This window comes from Natator depressus, chromosome 8, assembly GCF_965152275.1.
Source record: "Natator depressus isolate rNatDep1 chromosome 8, rNatDep2.hap1, whole genome shotgun sequence".
Taxonomy (NCBI): Eukaryota; Metazoa; Chordata; order Testudines; family Cheloniidae; genus Natator; species Natator depressus.
In genome coordinates, this window is record NC_134241.1 from 104,243,935 (window position 1) to 104,257,961 (window position 14,027).

At 50.0% G+C, this 14,027-nt stretch overlaps 1 protein-coding gene across 4 annotated transcripts in view; it reads right to left on the reverse strand.

Annotated features, from left to right (window-relative positions):
- The window catches only part of RNF220 (ring finger protein 220), a 329,460-nt gene that overhangs the window by 77,093 nt on the left and 238,340 nt on the right, over nucleotides 1-14,027 (reverse strand). For all 4 annotated transcript variants that reach the window (XM_074961894.1, XM_074961895.1, XM_074961896.1 and 1 more), the window contains one exon: nucleotides 5,545-5,640. In XM_074961894.1, coding sequence (XP_074817995.1) covers nucleotides 5,545-5,640 — 96 coding nt within the window. The remainder of the gene's footprint in view (nucleotides 1-5,544; nucleotides 5,641-14,027) is intronic.

Consider the following 14,027-nt stretch of genomic DNA (forward strand, 5'->3'; position numbering starts at 1 on the left):
AGTGGTGTAAAGTGGCCCCATTCAACAGAGGAGGGTGCGTGACAGGCAGGGTGGTGTGCCTGGGAGTGCATGTGTGAGAGGAGCTGAGAGTGAATTTCCTGAGGGCTGTTTATCCTTGGGTTCTCCATGCATAATCTTCCCAAGGTAAAGTCTCAGATATGTGATCCTGGAATCAACAACTTTCTTTGACTCAAACCTGTTCCCTTTTAGTTCAAGTTCCAGTGAACTGCATTCAGAGTTAGTCTATTTTCCTGTCTTGGTTTGGCTGGGATGGGGGGTTCGTTTTGGCAGGGGCCAGGTCTAAAGGCATCAGCTCAGAGGAGGGATATTTTTAATAGTTATGGGCCAAACCTTAATCTTAAATCCAAACCCCTTAGCTTTCCAGGATGATTCAGGTTCGGATTTGGTTCTGGGCCCATTTTCCAGGTCAGACGCTGGTGAAATCTCGCAAGAGAATAGCTGATCCCACAAGATTTGCATGGCAGAAATTGTGCGCAACCATCTGATGATTAGGATCATTTGCTGAGCGCTGATGTGCTCAGCACTGTATAAAACACAAGAGGAGATGGCTCCTGCCCCAACGAGCTTAGAGAAGAGGTGGGCAAATTACGGCCACATTCAGCCTTCCAGACATTTTAATCTGGCCCTCGAGCTCCTGCCGGGGAGCAGGGTCGAGGTCTTGCCCCACTCCGCATGGCTCCCGGAAGCAGCGGCATATCCCCACTCCGGCTCCTATGTGTAGGGGCAGCCAGGGGGCTCCACATGCTGCCCCCACCCCAAGTGCTGTCCCCGCAGCTCCCATTGGCTGGGAACCACAGCCAATGGGAGCTGCAGGGGCAGTGCAAGCGCACAGGGCAGCGTGCAGAGCTGCCTGGCCACACCTCCGCCTAGGAGCCGGAAGGGGGACATGCTGCTGTTTCTGGGAGCTGCTTGAGGTAAGTGCCACCTGGAGCCTGCCCCCCTGGTGCCCTCCCATGCCCCAACCCCCTGCCCCAGCCCTGATCCCCCTCCCGCCCTCTGAACCCCTCGGTCCCAGCCCGGAGCACCCTCCTGCAACCCCAATTCCTCATCCCCAACCCCACCCCAGAGCCTGCACCCCCAGCCGGAGCCCTCATGCCCTCCTGCACCCCAACCACCAATTTCGTGAGCCTTCATGGCCCGCCATACAATTTCCATACCCAGATGCGGCCCTCAGGCCAAAAAGTTTGCCTACCCTGGCTTAGAGTCTAAAAGATCTCATGAGATTTCCACCATTTGGAGCCAAAACCCTATGAGTTTTCAGTACCATGAACCTGAACCTTCGAACCCAGCCTTCCTAAACCAGCTCTGGATCCAACCACTGCCTCAGTGGCCCATCTCTAGTCTATAGGAAGTCTCTCTCCAATCAGAATGAAAGGATACTTATGGTTACTCCTAAGGTAGGCTTCTCATCTGTACACCAGGTAGGATCCTGACATGTTCTACCTGCCAAAGGCCAGCAGCTCAGTGGCTGTAGGCTGAGGCTATGGTTGTATCAAGGAGCACAACGGAAGGTCTCAAAAGACACCAGGGCCCCAATTCAGTGGTGTCACAAAGATGATGCAAGTTACACACTGGGTATTAATTGCTTGGCAAATGGATGTTCAATATCTTCATAAATGATCTGGAGGATGGTGTGGATTGCACCCTCAGCAAGTTTGCAGGTGACACTAAACTGGGAGGAGAGGTAGATACGCTGGAGGGTAGGAATAGGATACAGAGGGACCTAGACAAATTAGAGGATTGGGCCAAAAGTAATCTGATGAGGTTCAACAAGGACAAGTGCAGAGTCCTGCACTTAGGACGGAAGAACCCCATGCACCGCTACAGACTAGGGACCGAATGGCTCGGCAGCAGTTCTGCAGAAAAGGACCTGGGGGTTACAGTGGACGAGAAGCTGGAGAGGAGTCAACAGTGTGCCCTTGTTGCCAAGAAGGCCAATGGCATTTTGGGATGTATAAGTAGGGGCATTGTCAGCAGATCGAGGGACGTGATCGTTCCCCTCTATTCAACATTGGTGAGGCCTCATCTGGAGTACTGTGTCCAGTTTTGGGCCCCACACTACAAGAAGGATGTGGAAAAATTGGAAAGAGTCCAGCGGAGGGCAACAAAAATGATTAGGGGACTGGAACACATGACTTATGAGGAGAGGCTGAGGGAACTGGGATTGTTTAGTCTGCGGAAGAGACGAATGAGGGGGGATTTGATAGCTGCTTTCAACTACCTGAAAGGGGGTTCCAAAGAGGATGGATCTAGATTGTTCTCAGTGGTAGCTGATGACAGAACAAGGAGTAATGGTCTCAAGTTGCAGTGGGGGAGGTTTAGGTTGGATATTAGGGAAAGCTTTTTCACTAGGAGGTTGGTGAAACACTGGAATGGGTTACCAAGGGAGGTGGTGGAATCTCCTTCCTTAGAGGTTTTTAAGGTCAGGCTTGACAAAGGCCTGGCTGGGATGATTTAGTTGGGGATTGGTCCTGCTTTGAGCAGGGGGTTGAAATAGATGACCTCCTGAGGTCCCTTCCAACCCTGATATTCTATGATTCTATAATGTACGAAGGAAAGCAAGGCAACCTGCTCAGACAGGGCATTCAGTGGTGACCAAATTCAGCTCTTGGCAAAAGAGGGTGCAACTTACATTCAAATCAACAGATGTGCCTGTTTATGCTAATGCTGAATTTGGCCCTGTGTAGCTGGGGGGCGGGGGACGGTTTGAACCGCTTTATCACTCTCATGTTAGTTGCTTTATCAGCTGCACTCCTGTTCAGTGTGTAAGTCATGCTCATTCTTCACACCCACTGAATGCCAAACTGGTTCAAGTTACACCACCTTGTCACTTACTCCTGTTTTCTGATCTGCTTACACCTGTGGTGGATTGCACCTTATCATTTGTATCCCAGCTGAACTTGATCCACAGACTCTCATGGGAATTGCATTTGCTTACTTCAGAGTATATCTGGAAGAACGGGATCCTCCAGGGAAGTAATCAGCTCAACCTTCCCCCCAATATTTCTTTAACCTTCCTATTACCAAATCTCCATCTCCGCTAAATATTGGCTTGTAAAAAGGACCAGAGGGCTATTAAGGCCAAACCTTAGGAATTCACCTCTGAAAATCCATAGAGCGGAAGTCTGTGCTCCAACATTTTACTAATACCTTGTATAGTCTCTATTACATCATAAATAACCAAGGAACTTGCACACTTCTGCACATGAAAAGCTCAGTTCTGCAGCCCTTCAAGTCACTGGGAGATTCTTCTGCACAAGGGCCAGTAGATCAGGCTTCACCATTCTTTGACTCCTGAGCAATTCAGAGGGGCCAAATTCTCATTTACACAAAGGATTTACACCGCTCTGGCAGCCACTGGAAGGTCCCTTTATGCTACCGGAGTGGCATGCCGCAGTGCAAATGAAAATCAGACCCCGAGGTCTTTTCTCCCTGCAGCGCAGAGTTATAATTCCCATTATGCATTTGCATTAAGGGGCTGCAACCCCTCATAAAACACACTTACAAACTTCAGATGTGTCAGGCAAGCTAGACTCAGCACATGGAGGAGGGGTGCAATGCGAATCCTTGTACTGAGGGACGGGAGAACACAAAATTATGCTGACAAATTTCACAGAGCCTAAAACTCATGAGAAGCTGAGAGCGCAGGCCACTCCACATCCTCCAGACCCAGGTTTGTACATCACAAAAAGGACCACTGAGAAAACTTCATCCGAGCTGTTTTTGAAAGTTTACTTTTTGTTTTAATAGAAAGAAGTATTGTGACAGGAGAGAGGGCAGCATATTTTGGTCAAACATTTCTCGTTCATACCTGGGCCTGCTTCTCTGCTGCCCGGCTCCATGAGCTGTTGCTTTCACCCAGCAAAGGGGGGATAAAGTTCTGCTAAATCAGAATGGAATTGTCCGACACTCCCTTAGCACTGGTGTAAGTGACTCAGGGACCTGGGGAGTCAGGCTCACGTTTGATAACAGATATGGAATACATGACTGCATTGGGCGGGATGCACGATATGTTGGCCTGGGTTTGAGATGGGCCTTCAAGAAGTGAAGGGCAGAATAGTTACCAGTGAATATTAAACAATAAATAATAATAATAATTTGCACAGTCATGATGTATGCATGCCTTGGGCCCTGATCCTAAGACAGATTCCTGCATGATGTTTCATTCAGTGGGGACCTGCCCATGAGGATCCATTTGCAGGAGCAACCTCGCGATCATATTGTCACCACCCCTTGTCCTTCCTCTCCCCTGCCCGCCCCCACCACCCTTGACCTTTACTTGTTGCGTAATATCAAACCAAGGCCATCTACTCCTGCGGGCAGGGAGTATGTCCTTGCATGTCTGTGAAGTGCACGAAGATGTTTCTGGATGCTCAAGAAATAACTATCTTACGACTCAGAAGCCAGAGGTGAGTGTCACTGAGCCGTTCGCACCACTCCATGCTGGCCTGTGTTCTGTGTGTGCCAAGTTCCAGATCTCACAGAGAAATCTCTTTAAAATGATTTATAAAGTTTAAAAAATGTTATTGGAACTAATTTTTGTATCTCTTCACATACAGGATCCTTGCAAGCCATGAACCCAACTGCATAGAGTTCAGAGGGAGAGGAAAGGTATAACAAATACGATTTTAGAAACCACTACAAATAAGCTAAGCTAGAATTTTCACGTGCAACATGGTAATGTTAAAGTCAGATTCCTCTGGACCTTCCACAGCGAGAAGCAGGTGCTGTTTATCTCATTAGGGTGCTGGAATTCTCTGCTCCCTAATGAGGTAGAGCTCCCATTTTGATAGCCCTGACCAGGTGTGAGTTACTGGATCATAAACAGACCATTGATACATGACTGAATGTTACCTCTCTTGAGCCTTTGATCAGTGTCATTTTGCAGGGAAATTGTATATTGGGGAGGCAGCAGGAAACATTTTCCTTGACTGTACCATGCATATATGGCTATACATTTGAGTCCTATGTGCATGATTCAGGCCTGGCTATATATTAGGCATAGAGGCCACAAATTACCCTCAATCCACATCAATGAAACACACAACTGAGGTACAATATGTCTCTTAACTTGCATTGTATTGCACTAACCCTGTAGGGTTGTGTTCTGTTGCATTCTGACCTGTATGCCCACACACCATGATGCAATGCAGCCAGAAGTCCCAGACAGTTCTATGGTGCGTAATCATGCTTTGGGGGCATCCCAGAGGACTGGCTCTTTGCTAATAATACTAAATAATATGACTTGGATGACCTAATTTTTGTAATAATTTGCATGTCTACAACCCTTTCTAGGATCTCAAAGGGCAGTACCTTAATGTGTTATGCCTCACAGCTCCTCAGTGAGAGAGGGAAGTATTAATATCCCCATTTTCCACACAGAGAAACAGGGGCAGGGAGGTTGAGGAGCTAGGCCAAGGTCATGGAGGGACTTGGGAGTAGTTCTTAGGAGTTCCTGGCTCCTAGTCCTGTGCTAAGACCAACGGATTGCACTGCCTGGCTGGTTCCTGGCTGCTGTCTCACCTGGTATCTGTCTGAGTGATGGATATCATCTGAGGAGTGAGGCGATGCTGTCCGAGAGTCTCCTTCCCGCTTGATTGAGGCTGACAACAAAATTGACTGCAAGAGAAAGAGAGGAAAGGAGAAATTTACACTGTGAGCAAGGCAGAGCAATGATACATCAAAGGCAGTGTCAAGGTCTTTCCCATTCCCAGCAGGAATGTATTGTCGCTGGCCAATAAACACTGTAACAGGCCCAGAGGGGGCATGTTAGCACCGGCTGACAGCGTGCTGGTTTGGCCTCTTGGGTGTGGGAGAGCACATGCCATATCACGGGAGGGCTGGGTCTGAGAGAGCAGCAACAGGGGGTCTGCTCCCACAGCCGAATCCCAGGCCCTGTACACAGCCCGTTCACATAGGAGCTGCTCTGCCCTTGGGGAGGGCTGGGATCCTTCTCCCCATCCTGGGGCCAAGGAGCAGAACATCCTCGCAGCCCTTCTGTGACCATCACTGCAGCCTCAGGGCCTGCACGACCGGCATGGAAACCCTACATATCGGGCGAGAACGGTGGTGCAATGTCATTGCAGACTGCTACGCTGTGACCTTCACCCATCCTGCCCTCAGATCCCCTCTTTGTGGGCCTGCTGCAGAGGCTGCTGTGGACATGGGCCCTCTGACCCCTTGCCCGGCCTCTCCACACCCTCCTTTTCGTGGAGCTGCGCTGATTCCACTGTGTTCAGGGCCTTCCATGTGGCACGGGCATGTGGCTGGCAGTGCTGCAGAGGTAAAGCTCGAGCTCTCCAGCAGGGGCAGCAATGGGCAGGTAGGTGCCCATTGCTTTCCCACTCCCTCCTAGTGAGGGTGCGAAGATGCAAGAGGCACAGCATGGCGCTGTGTGGGAGGAGAGGACAGGAGTCTGGAAAGGGGAAAGGATAGCCTAGAATGAGATGCACCATCCTAGCTTGGGGTCCTGTCTCATAACCTCCCTGTCTGATGACCTGTTTACAGAGAAAACACATCAACATGCATTCACGTAACGTGAAGGTTGCAGAATGGACACGGTCAAATGTGAGAGTTAAGTCAGCAAGTGCAGCCTTAACTCTGCCCCCTAGTGCACTGGGAGAAAGTCTTTACTTTTAGGATCAGAATAGATTATCAGGTCGTTTATCTAAGGTTGTAAAAAAGATGTTTGTAGCATTTTGTAGCACTGAATAGACACATAGAATGCATGAAATCCAAAACACACACCAGAAAACATCCTCAAACAGGATACTACAGATGAAAGCATAACAATGTACAACAACAATAAAAAGCATTGTGTGCCAGCATACACTTAAATTACACTAAATGTCTCGGTAATGACATCTCACTAACAAAGATGCTTCATTAATACACATTATATTGTAATTTACTATTACCCTTGAATACATTTTAATACAAAGCATCTGGAAAAACACAAATTTTTGCACAAGGATATGGAAAAAATCAGAAAATTATTTTTATTGTGACTTAAGAAATATATCGATAACCTTCAAATCAACAGCGGGGAAGTATAAATTCAGTGCACCCAACGCTTATGGGACATCACAGGACTAGTGTGACAATACTTAAAGGACATACATCCAGTAATAATTTAACTTTAGTAGTAGGAGAGTTTGAGGAAAAAGTCTATGAAAAATACAAATTAGCTAAGGGTTGGTCTACACTAGAAAGTTACGTTGACCCAACTACGTCGCTCAGGGGTGTGAAAAATTCATCCCTCTGAGAGACATAGATAAGCTGACGTAAGCCCCAGCGTAGACAGTTCTAGGTTGATGGAAGAATTCTTCCGTCAACATAGCTACTGCCTCTCGCAGAGGTGGATTTACTGCAGTTATGGGAGAACCCCTTCTGTCGCTGTAGTCAGTGTCTCCACTACAGACTTGCAGAAGTGCAGCGGCAGTTGTTCCGCTGTAGCATTTCTAGTGTAGACCCAGCCCGAACTTCTGCGTAAGAGACATAGTAAAGCAAGCAATCTTAAAAAATATCCACTGAAAATCCAGCTCGCCAAGTGTTTGTTTCTGAGGAACATCCGGTAGGATGCAACAATAACAAATGATTGCTCAGAGGCCGGTAAGTCCGCAACGGGATAGAAGAATATCATCTGAAATGTCCAGGCCAAATGTGGGGACAGTACTGTTAAAAGACAGTAGAGGGAGGAGAACTTTCCAAAACATTTGCCTTTGGGCTGACATTAAACATGGAAACAATTGAATCCAAAATGTGACTTTTTTCGGAAAGGTATGAGCAGCTGGAAACAGCATGTAAAATGACTCAGCAGAAAAAAGATGGCCAGTTGGCAAGATGTGATCCTCAAGGGCCCCATGGGACCCTGATCTCAATTGGGGCATGTTTACACTGCATTGTAAGCCTGGGTCTGGGGGACCTGGACTTGTGGACTCAGTGTTTCCAAGCCCATATCTGAGCGTCCACACTGCATTATCAATTGGGTTTATAATTGCTGGACCCAGTTCTCACAGCCATGCTAATGTGTCCACACTGCATGATGCAGAACTTCTGACTTGAGCTGTGTCCACACTGAAAAATGACAGGGCTTGGACTGGGCTCTAACCCACTCCCTTAGAAGGGTCTTTTAGGACGTGGGTCCGGGGTGCTTGCTGACCCGAGTCAGACTGATTTGGGTGTGGATGGAAGGGGGGCTTGGCTCAAACCTGAGTCAGAGCCCGGGTGTAGTGTGTAGTGTAGACACACCCTAAGTGGTCAACCTATGGGATTTTCATATAGCCCTTCCCTGAGCACCTTGCCAGGGGAGAGGGAAACTGAGGTGGAGTTAACCCCTTGTTCATCAGGGAGCAGGGAATCACCCTGACCCAAGCAGAGTTTAATGGAAAGCCCTGATTGTAACCTTGATTTGATTGGGAGTCTGCGTGGATATGGCTGCCCTGGATGAGGGATGTTTGTTCATTTCAGGTGATCTTGTGACTGGAGAAAGTGGGGCAGGCTTGGCATATGGAGGGTCTCTAGGCTCCTGTCTCTGGCTGTATTTGCCACAATACATTGCCTTGTCCTGGGCTGCCAACATTGCTGTATAAGGCTGGGTTTCCTTTTCTCCTTCTTAGTGCCGAGGTTAATTATTTCTGCAGAAGCTCTTTAATATTTCTCAGGAGCTGCAGGAGGAATTCTGTTGAAAAACACTGAGTTCCTGTTAGAAAAAAAAGGAACCCCACCCCCCCAAAAAAGGGGACAAGGAGGAATTTAAAAGTCCTGAGACTGCAAATGGTGCTTTAAAATGAAGGGCTGGGGTCTCGGCTCTCGGTCTCTGAGAGCTCCGAGTCTGGGTCAGCTCAGCGATTCGGAAGCAAGACAGCCTCCTGTTGCAGTGGAACACCCTGTCCCTCCTGAAATAAGCTGACCATCCCGGTGCTGTGGGGGTTAAACTCGTCATCCTCCAGGCGAGAAAAATACCCCCCTGCCTCCCTCGTCCCAGCAGACCAATCCCTTCCACCCCCCACTCCGCCCACAGCCGCTGGTAGCTCTAATCCAATATGATTATGTGAAAAATGGTCGGGCTAGCTCTGGAGACAGTAAATTAAACGTTATGTATTAGTTTTTAGCGTGCGGTCCCGGGAAGCACGCTGGCCCCATTTATTCCACAGCCTTCCTGAGCACCATGGCGATGACCTCTGGAAAAACGCAGGGCTAAACTAATCCCAAAGATGTCAATCTCGAGGCCTCTTCTACATACACTTGCCGTTTAGATTAATAAACTGTCTATTTTTAAATTGTGTGCAAGCACTTCAATTCTAAACCCTTCGCTGGCATGTTAAACACAGCGCTCGTGATGCCAAGTCACACTTCCCCTTTGCTGGTAGCAAACTTGACTTCATTTGGTTTTCTCATTTCCCTGAGACGTGGCGAACGCTTTGCCTTCCTGGCCGCATAGGCAGGACTGTCACCGCTGCAGATGGGGGAAAGCAGGCGCAGGGCCTAAGGATTAGAAACCCACGCGGTCTGAGGCCAACCTTATTTCTGCATTAGGCCGACCTCGCTGCCATCCCAGTTTTGGCCTCTCTTTCCTAATCAGTCATTTCAGGGCTGTCTCCTGGCATTTGGGGCGGGGGGGGGGGGGAGGAGGACTGTCATGGCACCAGTCCCCAGGGGCATCCGCCCTCTGCAGGCAGAGCTCTTGCCTGCCCCTCTAGCCCAGCTAGTATGGAGCGGGCAGAATTGTAACCCTGCCCCCCTCCCCTTGCAGTGGCTAGTGGTGCTAACGCTGCCCTAGACTTTGTGCTCAGGGCGCAGGACTGTGGCTGCTCCATGGGGGAAAAGGCTCCTTGGTGCTCTCTCTCCCCAGCCCAAGGACATCCCCATTATCTGGCCTCTGGGAATTTCATTCCAGAATGACCAGCCTCAGGATGACCCAAGACAGCCATTTAGGGAAGGTGAAGCAATTGCTTGTCCTCCATGTCTTGGGCCAAACCACTGGACTGTGATGCAAATTCTGGTTCGGGCTTTCCATGGAGAATACAACCAGCACTCTGAAGTTGAATCTCCTCATGTTAAAAGCCTGTCAGCACCCAGGCCGGAGGTACCAGAATCACTGGATCCACCAAGGGGCCCAGAGACAATGGGTCGGATTCATTGCAATGAGTCTGAGGGCAGGGAATGCGATCATAATTCGTTAGGAGATCAATAACAAAGAGAGAAAGGCCCAGTCCAGAATGCTGAATCTAGACCCCTTTGAATGTCTGGGATTGGGGCAGGAGGGAGGGGAAACACGACGCTAAGGAATCAAATCCTTGGGTCCATCCTTACGGGTTTGGTTCTAGGTCAGATCAAGAGCTGGAAGGGGCCTGTTGCCTTGTTTAGATGTGGCTAAAATCTCACACAAATTCCTTGTGAGTTTTTCACTATTCAAGATGGTAGGAAACGGATCTAGTAAGAATGATACTTCACATCTGAGGCCTGACAAAGCACTAACAATCATTAGAAAAGTCCCAGCACCACCTACCCAGATCGGAGCTTGTGCCCCGGAACTGTCTCTAGAAACACCCAGGTTTTGCCAGTCACCGAGTTACTACGTTTGTGCATAAGAAGCACCCACAGTATGCAGCCAATTGCACAAACCATGTTTTCCTGTTACTACTGAAATCCTGCCGTTATTGCTAGAACCATTCATTACTTTATCTGCCTCCCCCGAGCAATGCTTGCATTTTACAGTGCTGGGGAGGACCTGGCTACAACTGAGTTCAAACACAGTTCTGTCTTGCAGTGCCACCTGGGTCAAGTCACATTTCATCTGTCTCCCCGAATCGTACTACAGCCATGGACTTTTGCATGGCAGGCGCACTGCTTTGGTAACACGGATGAACTGTGTTTTAATCCTGTCAGTGGCTGATCTGTGTTGTAACTGCATTCCCTCGCTACAGCGTAGATGGAACTATCATTTGTGAGAGAAATCTGCCTTTTTGGGGGGGCATAAATCATCCCCTCATCCCTGAACTAATCCCTCACGCATGACTCCTCTATGCCTGACTTAGTTCTCCGGCTCTGTGGCAGGCATGACCATGGTGTGTTTGTACATGTGAAACAGGCAAAGGAGACGCAGACATGGCCCAGAGAGGCTGGATGTTTCCAGCGGGGACAGTAACACATCACATTTCACCCGCATCACTCTCTGCCCATCACCCCGGCTACAATGATTCCTTGCCTCTGAGGCACTCTGTACTAGCGGTAGAGACTGGAGCTGCTTCCCTTCCCGTACGATGAGAGCAGGTATATATGCCCATGCACTTCCCAGCAGGATTCCTTGCTGCTTGAACAATGCACCTATGCACTGAATTGTTCCCTTTCTTCCTGGGGAAACGGGTACTGGAGAGCTCAGCCCTGCCCCCATGCCCCAGGTACTGGCCTGTAATTCAGATCCAGAGCCTGATTGGATCGTGTGTGACCAGGCTTCATCTCCCTGTGCCAAGGCCTCAGGGCAAGCTCCCCCCACCATCCCACGGCAAGCCAAGCCACCGCTGGGGCGTTGAAAGACACAGAAAGGGCCTTGTGCAAGCGCCAGCACCACCTCACGTTTCTCCCTCCCCTTTAAATCATCTCTCCGTTGGGCAACGGCGCTCTCTGTAGAGGTCATAAACCCTAAGAGGATCAGCCGCAGCATTACACCTGGGGCAAGCGAAATAAAAAAAGGTCACCGGCGCTTTTTAAACATGGACAAAAAAGCAGTAAAATGTGTTTGGGAAAAAAAAAATCTGGCATTAAATCATGACTTTTTGCCTGTCTTGCCTCATTAAAAGTGGCCTTTTGGAAGGTAAAATTATCATTGTAAGCGATAAGATCTTTAAGAAAATAATTCACGGCTTCTTCACCCTTTAATATGATAGCCGCCATCGGCTAATTTTTTGCTTAATGGCAACGAGGCCATCAATCTCGTCCAAGCCGTGTGCTCACCCTCTCCTCCTTCCCCTCCCGCCGGTCTGGGCAGCCATGTCTCCGGCGTGGCTCCCAGGAGCCATCTTTTACTTTCTTCTGCCTTCCCCGCAGTGGGCAGTGAGTGGGTAAGACAGGCCAGGGGAGGCTGAGCCTCCCCCAAAGCCCGGCATGGTCCCACTCGTGCTCCACCCCCAGGCCCTCTCCCGTCTGCTTCCAGGTCCCACTCTTCCCCTGTGGCCCAGGCTGGGGCCGGCCGGCCTACGGCTGGGACTCGGGGCGTCTGGAGCCAGCGCTTGCGCTGCCAGCGCTTGGGTGCTGGGGCGGGGGGGGCTGGAGGATGCAATGGGGGTGCTCTGGGCTCTGGCAGGAGAGGGGGGTGGAATGGGTGGGGGGCCTCGGGCAGAAGGGGAGGGGCTGGGGCCTAGCCTCCTCCAACGGTCTGGTCACGCGCCGCCCATGCGGAGTGGGAAGAGGGTTTGCTGTGTGTTTGGGGGAGCGGGCGCGGGCAGGACTTCATGGATGCGATTGTGGGCATACATGAATGTGTGTGTGTGCATGGAGATGGCAGCTGTATCTGTTCGTGTTCATCAGGTGGAATTCAGTCCCTGGGCAGAGGGCTGAGCACAAGGCCTAGGTACCACGTAAGTCCCACAGGGTGTCTTGACCATGTGCTGGCCCTCTGCCCTGGGGTGAATTTCACCTTCTGTGTCTGTGGACCTGACCTCTCCAGGGATTGTGCAATTCTGCAGAGCCCTGGGGCAGTGACTGGAAAGGTTACAGCAGCTTTGTTTCAATTAAAAAATGCATGGTCTCAATTAATTAAAAATGATACTGCCATCAGCACAGAAGCCCCCGTGTTTAAAACTCAATGCTCTCCCGATCCTGTGGCAAGGGTGGGCACAGCAGCTCCCCCATGCCAAATTAGAGCAGCCTGAGGGGAGCTCTAATTTACACTGCCTGAGGGCCCAAAATGTAGCCAATCATCAGTGTGTTCTGGCCATGCCCCTGCTACACCAGCAGTGGGGAGGAGGGGAAAGAGAGTGTCGTGTAACAGCCCTAATTTCAGCACTACGCCGTGAACAGATCACTCTTGCAGTGCTCTCCCTGGGCTGGCGTTAGGCCCACATTGCGGGAGCTGTGCAAAGCAGCCATGTTACATGAGAGGGTCAGGCCCTTCATTTGTGTAAGTGAAAGCTGAATTCCCAGAGTTCCAGGAGGGGTAACTTCTTCCATGGGTGACCATGGGTGTATCTGCATGTGAAAGGACTGGTGTGCATGTGTATGCCACCTGTGGGAGGATGGGTGTACCTGCACGTGTGTGAGTGACTGTGCATGTGTGTTTACACAAATATGTGTTCCTGTGTACGGGCATACCTGTGTGTGCAACCACGCAGAACTGTGAGAGGGGCATGTGAGCAGTGCATGGTGCCTGCAGGTGGACACGCCCATGTGCAAACAGATCTCTGGGGCCCTGCTGCGTGTGTATATGTGCCTCGGTTGGCATGCATGTGACTCTTGGCCCTGCGCGAGGGAGGGAGGGGTGTATGTATGGGAGAGAGCGGGAGCTGGTTCCTGTCAGGATGCAGCCCTCGCACCAAGGAAATGGATTGAAATTGCCAGCACACACTAACCGTCGCCTCCCCCTCCCTTAACTACCTTCTCCCTGTGCCGCAGACGGGTCAGGTGTCAGCACAGGGAGAGGCTAGCAGATGCCGTTGACATTCTGTTTCCTTTCAAGGCCAGCCATTTGAGACTATTAAGTGCTGGACTCTGGCTTTCTGATAGCCCCAGAAAAACACAGGGAGTCTATTTTTCTTAAACAATCTATCAGAGCTGCTGTCAGCAGAACAAATACCCTAGCCCTTCTTTTTCTATATCTCGATGGCCTTTTTCTTATTTTGGCACAAAGTGTTTCCTGCTTGATGCGTTCAGCCTTAACTCTGCCGTCTAAATAGGTACTTATCACTTAACATGGAGGTGATAGCTTGACATGTTTGCTGTCTCCTGCCCTCCCCGCCGTGGCAGGGAAGCAGTGGAAGTGTTGCTAATAGCTGTTATCACTTGGGAAC